Below are 23,477 nucleotides of genomic sequence, written 5' to 3'. Positions count from 1 at the left end.
ATTTCATTTTTATCGGAAGTGACGTACGTCGGCGCTCGCTATGGCCCGAAAATAGTCGTATCGCGAATTTCAAATTTTTGAACACCTTTTCTACGATATCTTTTTACCTGGAAACATTTTGTTAAAATATATAGAACAAAAGAAGTGTAGAATTCCAAGATCTTTCAAATGATATATTGCAAAAGGGGCTGGCCCCTAAAATGAAGGGCCTAGAGGGGCCGAAAGTTTTTTCCTTATATCTCAAAAAGTCTTGAGAATTTGTAATACGTCAAAGAAGCAAAGTTGTTCAAAATGTCAAGCTTTATCTACTGCAGTCGTCAAAATACGTCCGGCGTCGTCACTTCCGGCGAAACCGGAAGTAGTTGGAAAACGCGTATTTTTGCCGTTCTTGACAAGTTTTTGGATAACACATGTCTCTGGGAGCATAAAAATTAATTTTTCGTCCGTCAGCGTCATTTCTGGTCAAACCGGAAGTAGCCAAAAATAGCTAATTTTGAAGGTTTTGGATGCAAAATTGAAATTATATAGTCACTGGAGACGACATTGCTCATTGCTTTCTTTTTTGATGTCACTTCCGGCACTTCCGGTCAAAACCGGACGGAAGACCTACTCGTTGCTTTGCAACGAGCTTTGCTCTAGTTGCTCATTATGTTTCTTAATGAATGAAACAAAGGTGCAACCAAATGAAACATCAATACTAATATATTGTAATTCCATTGTAACATTTTTTTTTTATTTTTTAATTTTATTTTTTTTTATTTCTGCATTAAAAAAATATACTGCAATTATGTGTTATGTCACTCTGCAAACTGATTGTTGAAAAAAAAACATTATACAAAATCAAATTAATCTTGATAACTTTATATCAAATTCATTTTGAAAATAAAGAGCTGGTCATCCAGTAATGAAGTGCTTTGACAGACAATAAATTACAATTAAGAGAATAAAAGAAGAGAGATCTTTAATTCTTGTGCCTTATTCCCTGGAGATTAGATAACACACACGCTTGATAAGAGATATGCCTTAACAACTTCCAACACCAAACTCATTAATTTATCTTTAACTGGATGCATGTCCAGTCATTATTCCCAAGAGACAAATGAAATTACATATCTTCTGTGCAATGTAAAAACTGTTTTTAACACTTGATGATGTTTCTTTTTTTTAAGTTTTTATGAGTAGTTTTAAGCTGTAGTATTTTTGTACAGATATTCTAGATTCTATGTCTCAAACCTTATACATGAGCCCAAAATGAACAAGTCAATTAAAATAAAAAATAAAACCTGTAAAATGCAAAAAAATTAACAAAAAGAGTTGAAAATTCAAGGTGCACACCTTCATATGGTGAATAATAAGTGTACAAATTTTCGGATTAATCCTTGCAATAGTTTCTGAGAAACGGTCCGGACAAAACCACAAAATAAAAATGAAAAAAACACCTGTAAAATTCAAAATACCGGTAATAATCGAATCAAGATGAAATTTTCAGGCACAACTTTATATGGTGAATAATATGTGTACAAATTTTCAGACAAATCCTTCCAATAGTTTCTGAGTAATGGTCCGGACAAAATCTCGTCTACAGACAGACAGACAGACGGACATGGTGATTCCAATATACCCCCCCCTAAACTTCGTTTGCGGGGGGTATAAAAACAGCATTTTTTTAGGACAATAGTTTGTAAAATAATCTTTTACAATCAATTCATCCTAATAAATTTTTTAAGTCAATCTACACGTTGGCTAAAAGACTGGATTTAGCAAAAGAAAAAATGAAACTATGTTGGATTTGTTTCCTTCTCTCAAAATACCGTAAATTTTTGCTGTAGATAAATTTTTAGCAAATTTGCAAGTTCATTGCATTCGCAAAAATATTTTTCTTAAAAATAAATTACCAATAAGACAAGAGGCCCACGGGCCTTATAGGTCACCTGAGCATTCTGCAACAACTTTCCAGTTATTGAATTTGATTCATGTTTTAAGCCAGATGCTATATATGGCATTCACAATTTTGAAAGAGGCACCATTGATCATCATATCAATACACATGATACACTTAGCAGTTGCTTAGCTTGGGTTATTGATTTGAAAATGTCCAATAATAAGTTCATAGGATCTTCATGAATGTTTCATGAACATTTCATGAATAAAATTCACGAAAAATTCAAGGAAATTCATGAATTATTCATGATCACCTCGCAGGGGTACTGAATACCCATATGCAAGGTAGGGAAACAAAAATGCATTCCAACTAATCAGTAATATTCAGCAATAATCATTAGTGCCCCTAACACTGTGAAATAAACCCCTGACCCTTGGTTTATTTTAAAAAGGCACCCTTAAAATTGCCTATCAAAAAAAAAGAATGTTTTATAAATACAAAGGAGCAGATTTCAAACAATTCATTTTCAGTATATAAGTAGAGCCCAACCCCCATCCCTGACCCTGGGGCCTTGAAATTCACAATTCTGCAAGATTAGGGCCCTTGCTCATCATAACTATATAGGTAGTTCATCTGCTTCATACCCAGAAACAGAGGAGAAAATTTTCAAAGACTTAATGTATTTTCACAATAATCAATAGAGCCCCCCCAACACCAGAACCCCTGACCCTGGGACCATAAAATTCACAATTTTGGTAAAAGCACTCTTGCTCATCATAACTTATGCACTTAGTTAGGTTATTTAATACCTAGGAACAAAGAAGAAGATTTTCAAAGAATTCATGTATTTTTACTATATAATCTATAGAGCCCCGCCCTAACACCAGAATCCCTGACCCCGGGACCATAAAATTCACAATTTTGGTAAAAGCACTCTTGCTCATCTTAACTATGCACTTAGTTTTTTTATTTAATACATAGGAACAGAGAAGAAGATTTTCAAAGAATTCATGTATTTTTACAATATAATCTATAGAGCCCCCCCCCCAACACCAGAACCCTTCACCCTGGGACCATAAAATTCACAATTTTGGTAAAAGCACTCTTGTTTATCATAACTATGCACTTAGTTGGTTTATTTAATACCTAGGAGCACAGAAGAAGATTTTCAAAGAATTCGTGTATTTTCACTCTATAATCAATAGAGCCCCCCCCCCCCCCCCCCCCCCCCCCCCCCCCCGCCCCTACACCAGAACCCTTGACCCTGGGGCCATAAAATTCACAATTTTGATAAAGACACTCTTGCTCATCATAACTATGCACTTAGTTAGTTTATTTAATACACAGGGGCAGAGAAGAAGATTTTCAAAGAAATCATGTATTTTCACTGTATATAATCAATAGAGCCCCGCACTAACACCAGAACCCCTGACCCTGGGGCCATAAAATTCACAATTTTGGTAGAGGCACTCTTGCTCATCATTACTATCTACTTAGTTGGTTTATTTAATACCCAGGAGCAGAGAGGATTTTCAAAGAAATAATGCATTTTCACTATATACGTATTTAGCCCTGCCTTAGCACTAGAACCCCTGACCCCAGGGCCGTGAATTTCACAATTTTGGTAGAGGACTCAATGCTGATTACAATCATGCAAACAGTTTGACTGCTTGATGTCCAGGAGTAAAGAAGAAGATTTTTAAAGATTGCATTAATTTTAGTGGTTTTGGCCCCACCCCTCAGGCCCCAGGGGGGGGGGGGATCATGAAATTCACAATTTTTGTTCCCCTTCACCCATAGATGCTTTGTGCCAAATTTGGTTGAAATTGGTTCAGTGGTTGCAGAGAAGAAGCTGAAAATGTTCAAAAGTTTACGAACGACGTATGACGACAGACGAAAACGGATAGCAATAGGTCACCTGAGTTTACTCAGGTGACCTAAAAATGTAAACAAAGCAGTGGTCATTTGCAAAATAAAATCGACGTAAAAATTTCCAGATTTACAGTATATTATATAAAAAATAACCATATCAAGACAAAATTTGTGACTGGGCGAATTTAAGACGTGGCAAAATTATTTGCAAGATTAAAAGGGCAAAAATAAAGTGGGTCAAAAATAATCCTGTATACAATATTTTTCACCCCTAATCCAGATGTACTGATCCTCCTAGTCACATTGTTAGAGAGGTACAAATACAAACATTGAAGAGTTGTTAAGATTTAATAGAAAATCCAAAATAACTACAAATATTTTGGAGAAATTTATTGTCTTAATTTAGACAAAAATATCAACGTTTTCTCTGAATATCCTGAGAAAGGGAAATTCAATGATATTGCACATTACCCTGTATGAAATATCTTTCACAGCTAGTGATTGAAATAAATAATACATTTAAATTTTTTCAGTATTAAAGTCATCATATGGAGTATTATTCTATCAAATCTTACACAAAAAATGTTACATATGTTTTCTTTTTTTACTATCAGAACTCAGAAGCATGTGTTTTCCAGACATACATTAGCAATATGCACATGACATGCACACATTATTCTGAAAGTACATTTAATTTTCCTTTTGAACTAAATTATCCTGATTTAAAACCTCCTTTTTCACTGAATTATACTGATTTTGTTTTGGCAGCTTTTTAATTGAATTATCCTGATTTTGTTTTGGAGGCTTTTTCACTGAATTATCTTGATTTAGTTTTTGAGGCTTTCTCCTTTTGATCTAAATTATCCTGATTTTGTTTTGAAAGCTTTTTCCTTTTGAACGGAATTATCCTGACTTTGTTTTAGAGGCTTTTTCCGAAAGTTGGGACTCGAACCTGTCCAGCAATCTCTTGATTTCTTTTCTAGATAAGAGTTAAGGCAGTTTATCTTATAAAATTAATATCATTAAATCTAAATAAAAAAGTACTAAAAATATCCCCCCCCCCCCAAAAAAAATTGTTGGTCCCTAGCACTTCATTATAAGCATATTTTACTGTGTTCATTATATAAACATATAGACTTTGCTATAATAACAGAGTTTTACTGAAGTATAATATCACTTTCAGATACATGTACTATATAGAAAGGATACATTTGGTTTGCTAGCTGGTACACTGGCTGCATGCTTTTGCTCAGTTCTTCACATTTGGCCATCAGGGCATACATTGACTGAAATGAAAAAAATATATTACCAGACTCATAATTTTACAGATCATCATCACTTAGAAAATTCTGACTAAAAGTAATTCTATTAATTTTTAAAATTGTGAGAAGTATTGGTGATACCTTGATACTGCTGTCCACAGAATCACAAGTGGCATCTACAGATTTCTTGTAGGCATCTAAACAACCGACAGTAATGGCCGACATCTAAAAAGAGAGAGAACATGTCTGTAAATAACATGAAAATGCAGCTCATATTTCAGGTTGGTAAGTAACTATAGTGACCTTTGTAAAGGTTGACAATCGTAAAAATTAAGTAAAAACATATATTATAGATGAAAATTTTCCTTAGAAAGGTACAACTGTGGTAACAGCATTTTTATAACAAAGGATTTCAAACCTGCACGTTTACTCTGCAAGTTAATTTTGTAAAATTAAGTACATAAACCTTTGGGTAGCAAAAATATGAAAAAGAGAAACTTACAATTCTTTTACCCAATTATCCCTAGACTTAATGCATACATTTAACTCAGTCTGATTGAAACAACCCCCTACTATTTCACTCTGTTCATAGGGTCCCTACAAACGAAGTGAAATAGAAGGGGCTGGCTTTAGTCAGACCAATATTTGATGTTATCCTTTGATGTGCTCTTAGACCATTGTTTTCTTTATCTGATTTCCCTATTTTTAGAGGTCACATAACTGGAATCACATGCTTTTATTTGGCCTTATCTGACTTTCCTACCTTGTGAAGATTTGACTTGAGGTTCCCCATCAGAAGATCTACATTATCTGCCACCCGTTTGGCTGCCATCTCCAGCTCCATCACTGCCATGGGGTCAATAGGTGGAATGTCTATAGGACTGTTTTGGAACTGAGTACTCGGTGACCTTGACATTTCAGAGGTCATTGATGTTCCCATGGCAGAAGAGTTTCCACTGGAAATGCTGGCAATACTCCTTGAACTAGAGGTTCTACTGCTTAAACCACTGGATTCTAATAGGGAAGAAATGGAGAACATATTTGGTTAGAAAGCATATAATCATGGTAAACATTTATGATAATTATACTGATTTGTGTTTTCACAATTCTTTAATTATCACTTGGCACTGACATGTTAACTGATTGTTAACATATATCTCAAATGGAATATGATAATAAGCATGGCATATTTATTACATGCAGAGCAAGAAATGTATGCATTAAGCTTTATTCATAGCCAAAAACTTCTGTACCTAAGTCCATGTAATTCTATAGTAAGAATATATATGTTATTGCACATACATATGTAATTTTTAAGATTGGTATATATATATAATGATGAAATGATGAATATATTTTATTACCAGTTTTAGGTAGAGGGCTACTTTGTCGGATTTTCTCTTGCAGGTCATCGGCCACAAATTCAAACAACTCCCCCTTCTTCATAACCACTCCATGTGGCATGCTCTTAGATAACATTGTCTCTTCAATATTTTCAAATTCAGAGTCTTTCTTGCCTGGAATGTTAGCTAAATGGTTATAACACTCAATGGCCACTCCATCACTACAACTACGTTTCTTCTCATACTGCTGCAGTGGCCTTGGTAGATTCAAACTCTCTGGCCTAGGCAATGAGGCACTGGAGGCCTCGTCCTCTGCACCCTCCTCTTGGCCTGGCCTTTCCTGTGCCTCCTTTTCTAATTCCTCTGCCTCTACTGGTGATATAGGATTTCCAGACTCCCAGCTTTCTGAGCTGGTGTTCTGCCAAGTTCTGTACTTGACTTTAGTGACCACGGTCCCCTCACTGCTGTCCTCTGACTCACCTGACCCCCCACCCCGATCCTCCTCCTCGCCCTCCTGGTGAGGATTATCTTTTTCAGCCTCATGAGGATTATATTCCTCCTCCACATGAGGATTATCTCCAGAATCGAGTCTATTCTCCTGTTCATCCATTTCCTTGTTTTTTGGTAAACTGAATTCCTTCAGTCCCCCTGACTCCTTTATTTCTGTTGATTCATTTTGTGATCTGTTTTGATTTGCATCTTCACTATGATATGCCTGTTGTTGGTCAGGCACTGTTGAATTTTCCATTCCTGTTTTAGCCTAACATCGTCTGGGTATAAAATTAGGAGACTACCTCTTCCATCTCATTTGGTTGTGTTGGACTAATAATCCTCTGTCTTATTCAACTTTTTTTGATGATGATTCTTCAGCTGAATTCACATCTATTACAAAGAGTACAGAGACATCATGCTGTATATCAGAATATATTTACATAATACAACTTTTGATAAACTTAGGATGTATAATGTAGTCAATGTATAAACAGCTTGGTGTAGAATGCGGAGGATGGTAGATCCAACATGAAGTGTCGCAGAATACTAGTGCAAAGGGTGGAGCCCCTAATGTCAGTTAGGGGCTCAGTAAATTTTTTGCCTATCTTTCATTAAGTTTAAGACCCTAAAACCTATTCAAATCTGTCAATAAATCATGATTTACTATAGGATAATATTTCATGAAAATGATGACATAAATCTTTAACCAATATGTTTAGATGTTTTCCTTTCACACAGCATTTGTTATCTTATACTAATAATTTTTTTTTATCAAAAGCACAAACATATATTCCTATGCCATCTAAAGGTCTCATTCTTTGATAAAGAAAACGATGACAATAAAGCACTAAAATAGAAAAATTTGAAGCTGTTTTTTGTCATAATGTGGCATTCTGACAGTAAGAAAATTAGAAGTTGATTGACAGATCTGATAAGCAAATGCTATCTTGAATTATCCCAGGGATGTAGCTTCCATTGTGGCAATGAATGAACTGCCTCACTAGATTTTTCAGCAACATTCCCCTTCCTATAATTCATTAATGAAGTCTACATCGCAGAAAATATTTAATTTATTTCTTAAAACCTAATTGTTTTTAATTATCATTTATATAAAGCTATAGATTAGTGTACTGGTTCTTGATCAGAAACTGGTTCTTGATCAAAATTCATGAGATTGAGTTCTATGTAGTTCTAAAACCTATAGGTATTTTTTTGGAAAATAATTTAAGGACCACAAGAACACAGGCACTTGTTTTGTTATACAGTACGCTAGTTTTCTACTATTCACTATTTTCATAAATTATCTTTCCAAAATGATGCCGAATTCAATTACCGTATATACTCGCCTATAAGTCGGTCCGCCTATAAGTCGGTTGTATTTTTTGACGTTATTTTGGTGCAATGCCACTTAAAATACAAAGAAAATTATTAAAATATGCAAATACTTGTACATTATATATATGATACTGTTAATACATAAATTATCTTATATATATATCCACACATTTTCTTTGATAATCGTCGGAATGCAAATAAAATCCTACCTTTTAGTCTCCAGAAAAATACCAATCTCTTTATGACTCGCCTATAAGTCGGACATAGAGTTTTTGACCAATATTTTTAACTCCCAAAATACCGACTTATAGGCGAGTATATACGGTATACTTAAATATTAAAAACAAACAAATAAATATAAGATGTATTTTTTTTTTTTTGAAAATGTGTTAGTTTGAATAAACATTTTTATTTACTGTATTGAATACTTTGAAATACAGTATGTACATACATGTATGTTACTTTATAAAATTTCTGTCCAGGAGAAGTGTCATTTTTACATTCTAAAACCAACAAATGCAATTTTCGTCGGAAGGCTTTGCCCCTATGACCCCCCCCCCCACCCCGGGCTCTGCCCTGGACCTGCCTTGGCCTAAGACAGCCCCCAGACCCCCAGCCCAATAGTTTTGACTAACTATAACTGAAGGTCGAGCTACGCCCCCGTATCCTGAATTGCAATTTGAGTCTCCACCCCTGATATCATCCAACTCCATCCTTAGTATCATCTAACTAAAAAGACTCTACCCTTTACAAATTCTGGAATCCCCATCCTTCACATTTTAGGCCTGCATACACTGGATGAATGTGTAACAGGAGAGAGAATGCAGCGGACCAGACCGGGATTCGAACCCGGGCCCCCTGAAACTCCGGTCAGGTGCTCTACCAACTGAGCTATCTGGCCACCGGCGATCGAACCCGGCTGACCGCCACATTCCTCCCTCCTTAAAGGTCTTGGCCCTCCTAAGACCCCAACCTAGGCTCTGCATCCCTGACAGGTCTTTCACATGTCAATTCCAGGGCATGGCACGGCACCAAACGTAAAGGGAGAGGAGAAAATGCAGCGGACCAGACCGGGATTCGAACCCGGGCCCCCTGAAAATCCGGTCAGGTGCTCTACCAACTAGGCTATCTGGCCACCGGCGATTGAACCCGCCTGACTGCCACAAATGAATGCAGATCGAGTTGCAAGAAAAAAATTGTTTAAGAAGTGTTTTTCCTAACTGTAAGAGTTTTTCATGCTTTTTGTTATAATAGTATTCAGGAGAATTTTAATTATTTTAAAATATTAATTTAAAAAATTTAAAAAAAAATTACATATTATATTTATTTATTTATTTGAGTTTTTAAAAATATTTAAGTATAATTGAATTAGGCATCATTTTGGAAAGATAAATATAATATATCTACAATAAAATTATCAAAGTTGTGTAAAGGGTATTGTATATATATAAATTTTTTAATCAAATAAGCTGGGGATTTCTTCTGGATATGCACTTAATTATGTTGAATACTGTATTTGATTTTCCGTAATCACTATAGATCTATGTATACAAAAAGAAAAATCCTTTTTTGTATAATAGTGATTACGTAAAATCAAAAACAGTATGTTACCGGCCCCTGTGCATTAATCCATTATCTTGTTATTCAAGTTGTATATATAGGAATGGGGTTTTTCATAAAAAGGATAGTTAACGCCACAAAATTTAGTCATGAATTTCAAAATTATATATGGATAATAACAATCATTATACAGTAATATTGAAGTCAAGTAATAGTATCTACTTTTAGTCCATCGTCGGAAACCCACGGGTGATCTCGTCTTTTACTTATCAAAGTATTATATAAGTAAAAGACAAGATCACCCGTGGGTTTCCGACGATGCTTTTAGCAGTCTAGTCGAACCCTCAAACGGGGGTATACCCCCAAACAAGGGTTTTCCTTCCCTTAATGCAACGCACGAAATTCAAGAACGATAATTCTTCTTATTTAAAAAATATATATATATATTTAAAAAATCACAAACATGCAAAAATGATTCATCTACACCTTTGTTTTCAATTTTAAAAAAATAATAAATTACTTTTCGTTTTTATTTACCTCATTTCTGAAGCACAAAAGTTTGTTTACAAGACAGGGGAAATTCGGACGGGTACAGAAGAAAGTGTCGAAAAATAATAAATAACATGTTCATTACACAAAATTTGTAATACCGGGGAACGGAATTGTATGTAGTTTAACTTAAAAAAAAAACATTGTTTGTTTATTCATCCATTTTATTAAATTATGCATAAAAAATCCTGTTGTATCAAACATGGAGGTCAAGGCACAGAATACGCTAACTTTGGGAGAGAAAAAGTCTCGATTTTTGCAATTAACATATACTTTTTCGCAACACAATCTCTTTAAACATCTTTTATCTATCAAATTTGAGTACATACAGAGCTACGAAATAATCCATCACTTTGCACGAGCATATTTTGTGGACCACACATTTTTCCGTGAAAAACGGCACTTTTTGAGTGTCTGCGCATGCGCCGTACCCCCGTTTGAGGGTACGGATTTCCAACATCCGTTTACCCCGTTTGAGGGTTCGACTAGTCATGATATTGATAGTACTTACTCTAACGAGGAAATTCGAACGACTGTATGATTCTCCAAAATTTACACACCTCTAAAGCTTTGTCGACTCAGTTATATATCTATATTCTTAAATTGGCTAATTTTGTTTAATCTCCGGTTGAAAATCCAAAGCAACAGTGAACAGATAAGGTGCAAAGGTAAACAATTCTTTTTAGGATGTTGTTCGTACACGATAAAATCCCAATCGGTCAGGAATCTAATTAATTCCGGATTTTCAACAAGACCTACTTTTTCCTTTCAAGAGTATTTACATGTATACATGCATCATGGAAAGTGAGAAAATATCCTATAGACTAATTTTATTACAAAAAAAAAAAATCAAAACTTTTTTCAGAAAATTGATTTGAAACAATTTTCATTTAGGTCTCTCTATTTTTACTCAAGCCCTAGAGGGGCTTGAGTTATCTAAAACGATGCTAGGTCATCGATTTACTCAGTCAAAATACACGAAAAGATTTTTTTTTGTAGATAAAAATATTTCTAGAAACAAAAATGAAGCTTATCTTGAAAAAGTCTCTATATTCGAAGATATTAGGCTTTAAATGTCGGATTCTTTTCTATGGCGAATGAACAATGAATAAAGCTCCGCAGCCGCAACAGTTTTTATACAGATATTTCGCGCTTTCCTTTGCGTAGGAATCTCAGGTAACTTTCACAGACGCCGACAGAGCATCTTTGGACGAGTCCACTGTTTACTCTGAAAGGTGACGCAGGGTACCCATCGTTAACAAATTTTACTATGCATAACCAGAAAATGTATGGTTGAACCCCCCCCCCCCCCCCCCCCCATATTTAAATTGTTTCACACGAGCCTGAGAATGAAGTGCATGTGCACTTTGAGTGACAGTAAAACAATAGCACATTAATGTTAAATTCTCCCTCGTAGGTTTGTTTTTTTAAATTTCAAAATATCGCACTAGTTATCTTCAGCTTTGGTGACGGAAGCTATATAACTTCTTTTGGATTCGAAAGGAATATATATTGGACATGCCGCACAGATGATCCCGCGATCACGTGGATTTTTTGGAGCCGAACCGACTCGAGAGAGCCCCCCCCATCCACTTTGAAAAACGTTTTTACCTGTAGGCCTGTAACAAGTTATTTGGATTGATGTATATTAAACTGTGATAGATGTACTTCATTACGCAATAATAATTATTAAAAAAAAACATATATAAAGTTTGAAGTATAACATCTTTATAAAATATTCCTGAAAGTGAGTAACGTAAATTCATCTTAAAAATTAGTATGATTAATTATATTTATTCTCATTAAATTCAATATAAGTTTTATGTATATGTATTTTATTCAACAGAAGATTGAACTCAATACCCCTCATCCTATACCATTTTACATGTTTTAGGATATTAATGACACTTCCTATAGTTGACTTTCTACAGCTTGAGTATCTCTGACGTTTTGTCAGTATATACTTGTTTTCCTTAAATAATATTGACAGGATAAAAAGATATCCCACATGACTTGTGGTTGAATATAATTTTTAACCCAATGAGTTGTGTGTTTTTTCCCCCGAGCTGGGCTCCAATATATGTGATTTTTTTTTTTGGGGGGGGGGGGGATTATGGATGGGGCAACCAATCTTCAATGTCCATTTTCAAGCTAAATTAATTTAAAATTAAAATTTAACAAGAGGCCCATGGGCAACATCGCTCACCTGAGAAGCTTTGACCATTCTGTTCTTTACCAGATCTCCCCTTTGTTGTACATAATGCATCCCCACCCTACCCCACTGATCGTAATTTAGACATTTTGAAATCTACACTACCCCATGATCCTTCCATGGGCACATATGTTTCAGCTTTTTTTGCCCAGTGGTTCCTGAGAAGAAGATTTTCAAAGATTTTTCCTATATATTTCTATGTAAAACTTTGATTCCCTATAATGGCCCCGCCCTTCCCCCGGGGGTCATGATTCCTACAATTTAGAATATACACTACCCCAGAATGCTTCCACATAAGCTTCATTTTTTCTGGCCCAGTGGTTCTTGAGAAGAAGATTTTCAAAGATTTTTCCTATATATTTCTATATAAAACTTTGATTCCCCATTGTGGCCCCGCCCTTCCCCCGGGGGTCATTATTTGAACAATTTAGAATCTACATTATACCAGGAAATAAGTTTCAGCTTTTCTGGCCCAGTGATTCTTGAGAAGAAGATTTTCAAAGATTTTTCCTATATATTTCTATGTAAAACTTTGATACCCCATTGTGGCTCCGCCCTTCCCCCTGGGGTCATGATGTGAACAATTTAGAATCTACACTATACCAGGATGCTTCCATATAAGTTTCAGCTTTTCTTGCCCAGTGGTTCTTGAGAAGAAGATTTTCAAAGATTTTTCCTATATATTTCTATATAAAACTTTGATTCCCCATTGTGGCCCTGCCCTTCCCCCGGGGATCATGATGTGAACAATTTAGAATCTACACTATACCAGGATGCTTCCACATAAGTTTCAGCTTTACTGGCCCAGTGGTTCTTGAGAAGATTTTTTTATTGACCCAACCATATTTTTGTCTTTTCTTGATTATCTCCCCTAGCGAGGGGATATGTCCCTTCATTTTAACAATTTAATTCCCCTTTACCCAAGGATGCTTTGTACCAAGTTTGGTCAAAATTGGCCCAGTGGTTCTTGAGAAGAAGTCGAAAATGTGAAAAGTTTACAGACGGACAGCTAGACAGACAAGTGCATTTTTTCGACGGACAAAATGTGATCAGAAAAGCTCACTTGAGCCTTCGGCTCAGGTGAGCTAAAAATGAGAAGTCTCTATCGAGACGCAGCTCTACTGGTTTGTACTTATAAGTAAGGAAGAGAAAAGTAGCATTTGGACTTGAAACTTTGAAACAGCATTAATCAATATTGCAATCAGACTTAAGGAGGGGTACCTTTTAGTTTAATACAGAAAAATATAAATCCTTATGTTCACCTAGAAGGTCACATATAGTACATAAGTACTAAGAACATAAGTAGAAAAGTGCATTTTTTCTACAATATTGGATCTTTGCCAATGAATCTAATGAAGACTAAGAATCTTCAATCATATTATCAGCAAAAGAATAACAAGGTATTTAATTATAATTACAAAATTGAAAAAAAAGTGCAACTCCTCCATTTTTTTTTTAAAACAACATTTATATGTTAAGTAAAATTTATTTACATGTAGTATTTTTATGCATGTACATGTATCATGATCTTTGTGCTTCATTTAACATTTTACATGCAACAATGAATATATATATATATGACTAATAGAATAATCTCTTTTTTAACGTTAGCTATCTGAATTGTTACTCTACATCACTGATTTTCAACTGTCCATCTTCTTTTTCAACATGATAAACAATTAAACAGGCAAATAGACCTCATCTTATATAATACTGACATGTATATTGAACACGTGTATAATTTTCATAATGGCATAATTGTGCATCTGTATAAATACATGTACTTGAACACAGTCGGGGCATGGGCACCTGACGTTACTTATTTTTCTTCTAATAAAAAAAATATACCCATACCTAATAAAAGTTTATTATTAGGTATGGGTAAATGTATTTTTTTATTAAAAGAAAAATAAGTAGCTTCAGATGTCTGTGAGTCAGGGGTTATCTCCTCGACTAAGAAATCATATGTTGGATTTCATTGGACCACTCAGCTGCCGGCTGTCACTTGCCAAATTTATAAGACTTGAGGATATCTGTAATACAGATAAACAAATAATTATACATAACATTATTCTGCAAATCATACACATATTATGACAACATTCAACATATATAACTTTTAAAACTTTTAAAATCCAGACCCATAGCAAAGGATTCAAAAGGGTATTACTTCTTAAAATAATCTGACTAAGCTTGAAAAGCTTGAAAAAAATAAACTGTCCAAATTCTAGAATTTGCCAGTGCTCAATACTAGAGGAACAAAAGTGGGGAGGCTTCTAGAGCAAAATTTACCCTAGGCTAACAAAATGCTGTGTTGTATGAGCTTGAAATTTTAACAATATATTTCATTTAAGAGTTAAGATAAGTAGAGTATATTCCAGTACAATATGCATGTATTAAAAAAATAACCTGCATTACTCTAAAGGCACATCTTTTGTTGTCATAGCATCCAAATAACGTTAAAGCACTGTGCAGCTGTCCTCTAAAACTAGAAAGTAAAAAAAAATCATAATAATAGTTCTTTATGATCTTGATCCTCTTTAAATTTCATCAAATGTAACCAAAAGGGTTTGTTAAAGAGATGTTGTGGCTGAAAAACATGAATTGACAAAAGTATAATTTTTGTAAGACATCATCACATGTCATGCAAATTTTATTCAATACGCAAGTTTCGAGATAATCTCCCTTGGTGCGCTCTTTCGTTGAGGAGGGGAGTTTGGTTGCCGCGTAAACAAACAGGTGGGACAGATATTCATTATTGGATATATCGCATCATCGATAAACGTGGTTTATCGTAATTATATAATTGTAAGGATGCACTGTTCAACTTGAAAATAACCGAATTAAAGTAAAGGTGCCATTTTTTTAAAGCAAAAAAATCGGAACAAAAAAGAAAAGTCAATGGATGTGAGACTTTTCAGACGAGGAAAGAGATATATGGACCTCTAATAAATACGGTAAACATGAATCTGATCATTACAAGTCGGCAATCTAAATGACACATTAATTTTTTACCTTATTATAACTTCAAAAAACCTACTAACTTTTTAGAGAATGTTTGTACAATCAAGAAAATCTTTTACTTTTTATGAAGACCACGACGTTTATTTCGTTTTCAAGTACACTATAATTGAAAGTAGATTTATAAATATACACAGTTAAGCTTGATAAAATCATAAAATGCATCACTGCTTAACATTTTTATCTTTCTATAACATTAAATAAATTTTAAAAGCCATAAACATCGTTCATTTATTTATGCACATTTGTATACATAAACAAACTGTCCCACCTCCATGCTGAAATGGATACTTTTTGCGACTCTATCGCAGGAGAGTTACAATCTCGAAACTCGCATATTCTTAAAAGAATTAGGTTTCAGAAAATTACAGATTTCAGAACCTAAAAAAATCTAGCTAAAAAATAAACACAGACTTCACAGTAAAATTTGAATTGTCATGATTCAAAGGATTTGATTTCATGAATTCATTTTTTTCAATGAAATATCCTTGTTCTGGTAATCAAGGTATAAAATGCTTAAAATATACATATTAAATAATATGACAAACCAGGGACCTATATACTAACTTAGAACATGTATATAGGTCCCTGGACAAATTACAGTGTAAGTGGAAATTTTAGCGAGACGCAAATTTAGCGATTTGTCCTTACAAATTGGTATTTTATTTTTAGTGAGAAGTTATTTTAGCGATTTTAAAATGCTTACTAAAGAAGCTTTTATAAATAAAAGGCAATTAATTTTTGGCGATATTCAATTTTAGCGATGTAAGTATCCTCACTAATAATGCCAAAATTACATCCTTGCTAAAAATTCTACTTATACAGTATAGAGAAATAATAATTATTATAAAATTTGAAATTTCCAAGATCTTGACCATTATATTTATATAAATTCAGGATTCCAGATTTTTGTCCCTTGCTTTCACTGAAAGTGGGGGATATTAATTTTGGTCTGTCTGTCTGCCTGCATTTCTGTCTGTCTGTAATGTTTCATTTCCACCTGATACCTCAGGAAGCCTTTTAGTTTTCGCGGATATATTTTTCACACAACTGTGGCCATAATTGGAAGACACCTATTGCTTGAGGTCAAAAGGATAATAAACTCTTTTTTGATCATGTGGGTCTTTTGTCTGCAAAATCAAGAAGGTTGTTCTGTCCCTACCCTTTCCCAACCTTGATTTGCTTTCAATTTTGAAGTAAATCTTAATTAAATAATACAATTAAAAAAGCTCACCTTTCATTGGTCACTATAATGGCTTCTGAAAACAGCGGGTCATACTTGATAACATCAACACAACTCTCCCCAATCTGTTAATTAATAAAACAATTCAACATGTTCAAGCTTCAAACGTTACAGGTATTTATTGTAAAGATCAAAGTAAAATATGGGCTTTTATTGTAAAGAAGCAAATAAATATATATTTACTATAAATATATTTATATTTAGCTGAATGATGTGAGTGAGAATATAATACTGACTTATAAAATAAATTTAAGTTATTTAAAATAAAAATTGATAAGTAAAATTGTGAAAAAAAAACAGTTCTGACTTGAACAGTATTGACAAGGTCTGTGTTTCTTTGAAAACAATTGCATAAGATAAAAAAAAATAAAATAAAGAAGATCCTTGTACAAACCTCTCCAAATAAATTTTTAACAGCTTGGTGGACAACGAAGTTGAACATTGTCGGTCCAATGTCTTTGTCTCCAATATGTTCAAATTCTCTACAAAACATAAGGTTAGGTTAAAATAGTTGTTATTAAATAATATTAAGAATTCATAAGTTAATATAAGTAAACATACTGAACTCCTATAGCCCACAGCAATCACCTGAGTCCTTAAAGGGGTTGGTTTGATAAACTAGGGATCCATGTATATTTGCTATTTAGTAGTTATAAAGTCTGAAAAATTCAGATGGGGGATTACACTAACTATTCATCTGGTGACTGTGATTTGAACCATACCTTAAAAAGTACAATGTCACACAGTAAATCTGAAGTCACGGTGACTCCAGATTTATTTGTCCTTTTATAACATAAAAACTAAAAAGGTTCATTTGCCAGTCACCAGATAGCTGAGTAATGATACAGCAGTGTGAATGGATATTCTGTGACAACCTAAGTTCGAATCCCGGTCTGGTTTGCTGCATTTTCTTCTCTGTTGTAACAACTGGTGTCATGCCATGCCCTGGAAGTGACAGTTCAAACAGAATACCGGCCACGGAAGGGCCTGAGATGGTATTTACAGGGGCCAAAGAGATGGTATTTACAGGGGCCAAAGACCTGAAGAAGGGAGGACTGTGGTGTCAGGTTCGATCGTCATGACCAGATAGCTCAGGTGGAAGATAGGTGGATATTCAGATCACGGATGCCGTGTTCGAATCCCGGTCTAAACCATCTCTTGTACGCTGCATTTTTTCTCCTCCCGTTACAGGTATAAAATTTTCCTTTAAAAAATCTACACTTACAATTTAACTCTAAAATAGCACTTCTTTATAGACGAATACTTCGTTTTATTGGCATTCATCATGAAGTAAACTATCACATCGTGCAGAAACTCAAGCAGGAAACCACATGCCCTCGATAAGCTTTAAAACCAATTTATGACATTATTTTTCCCGGATTATTTTGCAACAGTTTTGATCAAACTAGTTCAGTGAACAGGGGCGGATAACATACTATTTATGATATTTGGTTTTACATATTCAGAGTATATACAAAGAGGAAGGAGGGAAAAAGCATAGGCGCTCCCCATGTAATTCTGTAAACACGTATAAGTTATATTTCAAATAGTATACACGGGTAACAATATATATATACTATATTACAGTGGAATTACAGCAAGGCCTAGCTTCATCCAAACACATTCGTTTTCATTTTCAAAGTAGCTACACGAGAACAATATTTACAGGGGTATTTCAGCAAGGCCTAGCTTCCCCAGTTACGAATCATTTTCTCCATTTCCGGGTCATGTAACTTCGTTTTGGAATACGATTTTTATGATGTTGAAACATAAAATAATTCATGCAGCTTGGAAAAAGTAAAACAACCACAGAAATATGTTTAAATTATTTTTAAAACAATTACAACAAAACAAATTGCGAATGCATAATTTAAAGAAGTGTATGAGGATTAAAAATAATACAATTAGATTCATTTATTTAAAAAAAGCATTTGAAGGGTTAACTCGATTTTAATTTTTAGAAAAAATATTTTCAAGTTAGAATACTTTAGATAATCAAGGTAAATACATGGTTGTCGATTGGTTTTGTACATAGAATTTTGACATGTTCATGCCACGAGATTACGTGACCCGCAATTGGAGAAATTACTAGAGTTTGATTTAATAATCATTATAATTTTATCAGCGATATCATTATGATTGATTTCTGAGTTAAAACTAAATGCATTTACCATACTTTCGAGCTTATTTATCTACTGCAGAACTTTTATATCAGCCTTTCTGCAGCGAAGAAAAACGAAAGTAGGCAGAAACATCCAAGTCTTAAATGCGTGCGTTTCATAATTTCGATTGTCGGATGCTCTCTTAAAGTTGATATTCAAAATTTTGTAATTAATTAATCACATATAGATATAACAGTTCTTCATGACTGTCCCAGCGTATTCATTAAGTTTTTTGCGCTTAAATTTTAACAATGTGGCATAAAATACAATGAGTGACCCGGAATTGGAGACGACCCGGAATTGGCGACTCCACTGTACTGGCATCTTCCCAAGTCAAGAGTTTCTGATCCACTCCGCTCCACATAAACACTTGACCGAATAGGCTAAGTTTGACGGGGTTTACTGTCACGCCATCTAGTGAGATCACACATTTTGAACTCTACTGACCTCTGCTATTAGCCAATCAGAGTAAACGAATTCAACAGCGAATTCGAAATATAATATTGGTAGTCGGTAATAAATTCAATACAACTCAACTAAAAAGCTGAGACAAACCTGTAACTGGGCTATTTAATGATAAATACGTTATCCTTGGGACAAAAACTGGCGTGTTTCTGTTTATGATTTAGTTTCAGTTTAAATAAACTATGTTTTGATTGGTTCATGCAAACTAGCATGAGGCCAATCAGAGGACGCATTTCTAACCCTGTCAAACTTAGCCTATTCGGTCAAGGGTTTAGGTGGAGCGGAGCGGATCAGAAACTCGACTTGGGAGGATGCTGTACTGGTAGATAAAATTCATTTGAACGGGAATTAAGATAAAAACGGTCTACACAAAGACGGAAAAAGTGAATGCCGGAAGAAGAAAAAATGGTCCAATCGAATGACACAAAACAGGATGTCGGGAGAATATTCAGAAAAAAAAATGTTTAAGTATAATTATCAAAATAATGCACACTGTGTATACTAAAGAACGTGATATAAAGCAAATGAAACAAGATGATATAGCTCAATATTAGCTGGTATCATGCATTTATCGATTTGTGTAGCTTGAACTAGTGCATGGCAGCAGTATTGCAGACATAGTCTTGATTCATGTAACCATTTTACAATGGTAATTAAGTAAAGTAATTAATAAATAAAATATACACAGCCTTTGGATCTGATAAAACATAGTTTACACCAGTAAATTGTAACCCTTTTTATAATTATGTGGAGTATTTTTTGCATATCTTTTTTAAAAGAAGAAGATTATTTGAATTACATGCAGTCTTTTAACTTTTCACATGCAACTTGCATGCATAATTATGTTATTGGTCCTACTTCAGATAAAATGCAATAAAATGCAATTTATACATTTACCAAGTGCATATATTATTTGTCCCTAAAGTACTAGTATATAATGGAAGAGAATTTTAATGCAACAGTAGACAATAAATGAAGAATTCAAATTTGAATGTGAAACATTTTAATTTCAACACGTCTTCACTCATTGAAAATAATATTGATGATCCAGATATTAAAAAGAGATCCATTTTTAATAAGTTCAGGATGAGTAAATATTCATGGAAGAAAATAGAATTTTCTGTAATTTCATTTTTTTTTTAATGAAACAAAATTTTATTATGATTATTCAGGTTTGGGTAGCAGGAATATATATAAATGTGCAGATCTGCGCCTTCTCCTGTTTATTTCTTTGTTACATAAGACATATCAGAGTACATGTACAAAAATATATACTTAAAATATTCTATTAAATTAAAATATAATATGTTATGTATAACAAAAATATGTAATAAATATGTAAATTTTACTAATTAGAATGCAATACAATATTACTATGTACAGGTGTATAACAAAAAATATTTGAAAATTTACCAAGTAAAATGTATACAATATTTAAAAATTTAAATTCCCCTTCACCCAAGGATGTTTTGTATTAAGTTTGGTCAAAATTGGCCCAATGGTTCTTGAGAAGAAGTCGAAAATGTGAAAAGTTTACAGACGGACAGACAGACAAAATTTGCTCACTTGAGCCTTCGGAAAAGTTTACAAATATTACGGACGGACGAAAAAATGTGATCAGAAAAGCTCACTTGAGCCTTCGACTCTGGTGAGCTAAAAATATATAAACTTTTACTAAAAGAAATGTTTACAATATTACGTATACTACATGTATTTATGACAAAAATATGTAAATTTTACAAATTATACAATATTATCCGGTATATTATATATAACAAAAATTTGTAAAACTTAATACATGTAATAAAAATGTATACAATATTGCTAAGTATAACAAAATATGTAAACTGCTACTAATTAAATGCATACAATATTTCAAATACTGCTGTACTACATGTATGTATGACATAACTTTGTAAATTTTACTAATTAGAATGTACTAGTAAATGGGAAATGAGGAAAAAGTAAAATCCACAGAAAATTTTCAACATCAAAATATAATTACAAGCTTTTTTTTAAGGTTGAAAGGCAAGGCATCAGTGTTTTGTCTGAGGGAGTGTACGATGGATTGTGTAAGAAGGTGGGATCACCGTTTCAGATCGAAATAAGAAGATCTGCGATGGACCTGGTGGAGATGATTTCAAATAATGATAATTCTTCTCAATGCTTGCATCCTTCCGGAGTTGTTATGCTTATGGGAAGCCGAAGAGAGGGATTTATATTCTCTGATTCCGATTTTGACGTGATGTGTTGTTTAACAAACTGTCTTATACTAACAAAGGATAAACAGAAAGATTTGGTTCAAAAAGCTATCAAAAACGGATTTCAATTTCTGAAATACGTGAATAGTCGCCCTGGATTTTGCTTCCTTCAGCTTCCTTCATTTAATGAAACTTTGCTATCGATGTTTCAGAGTCTATCGAAAATAAGAAAACATTTTCAAGGAAATAGTTATTATACCATGTATACTGAGATGATAGATATTCCTATATTGCAATTATTGTCACAAGAATACATCAGAGTGCACAATGGAAATGTATTTCTTTTGAGTTCAGGTGGACGTCAATTAATGGAAAATATTTTTCTCCATCGCACTTCTATGGGATTCGAGTCATCCGCTCATGGGCCATGCATGAAGATTAAACAATGTGATAGCACTGACCTTGATTTAACTCTCTGTTTTAAATGTAATTTTTGGCCTTCATCGGCATCTTCTTGGACATCGAGAGGCAAGAACTGGCCACCAGCAAGTGTTGTTCATGAAATCTTAACAAGCGGCTGCCATTTTGTTCCAATTGGGAGTAAAAATGATGCAGAGAAGGAATGGAGGATATCCTTTTCATTGGCCGAATATAGATTAGTGAAAACTATGAACCATTGTCAGTTTTTAACATACGGGCTGATGAAATTATTCTTGAAAGAGGTGATCAACAAAGACGACAACAACCCTGTACTCTGTTCTTATTTTTTGAAAACAGCCATGTTTTGGGAAATTCAAGAGGAAAAATATGTTTGGTCGGTGCAAACATTGATACATTGTTTTTGGTCTTGCTTTAAGCGATTGATGCATTGGGTGAACAAGGAATATTGCCCCAATTTTTTCATACCAGAGAACAATATGTTTTTGGGAAAATTATCCGTATTAGCAAAAAAATCATTACTTGTCAGGCTCAATTCTTTGTATGAAGAAGGTTACAGTTGCATTTTCAATAGTCGTACTGTAAGTTCCTTCTTGAATGATGACCCTAACCGTGAACTAAGATTTCAAGCTGATGTAATTGAAGTTCAAAATGATATTAATTTTTTCTCAGAAATTGATCAGTTTCATCTTGTAAGGTTTGGATTCGTTAGATTAACAGAATTTAACTTGCTTGGAACTCTACGAAACATAGCAGGTTTGTCGCGTAGAAATGAGTTTGAATGCAGGGATCATGTTATTACGCAAAAATATCTTTCGCAATTTCTTTTCTTCCTTATATACAGGAAACTGTTCAAATATCCAAAAGGAAACCGAGTGTATTTAATGCACGGACGATTGCTTCAGATTTATCATGACGTAATGAGATTTTCGGATATAACAACCTTGTTATACTACGCCATCTTGATATTTGAGAGAAACGACATCAGATCAACACTCTCCATCATTGCCAGGGCCAAATCCAAGATATCACAGCCGTATGTCATTTATAATAATGCTGTAAACATATCAAAATATCGAGAAATTTTTTCAGGAAAGTCTCTTTTTGTTAAATTTATGAAGGCTTCCGTGACAGATGTTTTTGTGCCTCACAAGATTTTATTCGAGGGTGTGTTCAGTGACTTACTCAATGACAAGGAAACGGAAAAATATGGGTACGATTTAGTGTACTTAAAAGTTCCACCTCTAATCATCTTGAAAACACTGGAACTGTTCTGCTATAATCGTATGAATGATCCAAAACGATTCGACTCCTTACACAGTCTATATTTCTTGGTGCATTTTGACAAGGGAGAACACATACCTAGTGGATGTACCGATATATCGTGGTATTTGTTAGGTGTATGTCAGAGAATCTGTGGTGATGTCCAAGGTGCCATTA

At 34.0% G+C, this 23,477-nt stretch overlaps 2 protein-coding genes and 1 non-coding gene across 4 annotated transcripts in view; all 3 read right to left on the bottom strand.

Moving 5' to 3' along the window:
• Positions 1-4,131: 4,131 nt before the first annotated feature.
• LOC134251058 (BLOC-1-related complex subunit 6-like) lies at positions 4,132-10,954 on the bottom strand. The gene is made up of 7 exons (XM_062733423.1): positions 10,807-10,954; positions 6,381-7,241; positions 5,780-6,030; positions 5,158-5,241; positions 4,964-5,040; positions 4,645-4,733; positions 4,132-4,565 (listed from the first exon to the last, which is right to left on the bottom strand). The coding sequence occupies exons 2-6, from the start codon at positions 7,105-7,107 to the stop codon at positions 4,658-4,660; spliced, it is 1,215 nt and encodes a 404-aa protein (XP_062589407.1). The 5' UTR covers positions 7,108-7,241; positions 10,807-10,954; the 3' UTR covers positions 4,132-4,565; positions 4,645-4,657.
• On the bottom strand, positions 9,015-9,087 carry Trnas-gga (transfer RNA serine (anticodon GGA)). Its single transcript has one exon. It is a non-coding gene; the product is annotated as a tRNA-Ser (tRNA).
• Positions 10,955-13,955: 3,001 nt separating the features above from the next.
• LOC134251033 (ribonuclease P protein subunit p14-like) overlaps positions 13,956-23,477 on the bottom strand; it is a 29,111-nt gene continuing 19,589 nt past the window's right edge. Inside the window, exons 2-6 of one of the 2 annotated variants that reach the window (XM_062733396.1) lie at positions 17,997-18,061; positions 17,166-17,253; positions 16,763-16,836; positions 14,917-14,995; positions 13,956-14,540 (exon numbers count right to left, since the gene is read on the bottom strand). In XM_062733396.1, coding sequence (XP_062589380.1) covers positions 14,469-14,540; positions 14,917-14,995; positions 16,763-16,836; positions 17,166-17,253; positions 17,997-18,058 — 375 coding nt within the window. In that variant the 5' untranslated portion in view covers positions 18,059-18,061 and the 3' untranslated portion in view covers positions 13,956-14,468. Of the gene's footprint in view, positions 14,541-14,916; positions 14,996-16,762; positions 16,837-17,165; positions 17,254-17,996; positions 18,115-23,477 lie in introns of those variants that run through there. The other variant, XM_062733394.1, reaches the window with a different exon arrangement.

The sequence above is a fragment of the Saccostrea cucullata genome, unplaced genomic scaffold (assembly GCF_032062105.1).
Source record: "Saccostrea cucullata isolate Sc308-1 unplaced genomic scaffold, CSIRO_AGI_Scuc_v1 ctg746, whole genome shotgun sequence".
Classification (NCBI taxonomy): Eukaryota; Metazoa; Mollusca; class Bivalvia; order Ostreida; family Ostreidae; genus Saccostrea; species Saccostrea cuccullata.
Note: the sequence above shows the minus strand (reverse complement) of the source record. Positions and strands in the feature narration are given on the sequence as shown.

Excerpts from the sequence above, each read along its gene's own strand:
- LOC134251058 (XM_062733423.1), bottom strand. The coding sequence starts at position 7,107 with ATGGAAAATTCAACAGTGCCTGACCAACAACAGGCATATCATAGTGAA. Across the intron at positions 6,031-6,380 it reads TAGCCCTCTACCTAAAACTG|AATCCAGTGGTTTAAGCAGT; the intron begins GTAATAAAATAT and ends CTTCCCTATTAG. Across the intron at positions 5,041-5,157 it reads CTGTGGACAGCAGTATCAAG|TCAATGTATGCCCTGATGGC; the intron begins GTATCACCAATA and ends TTTTCATTTCAG.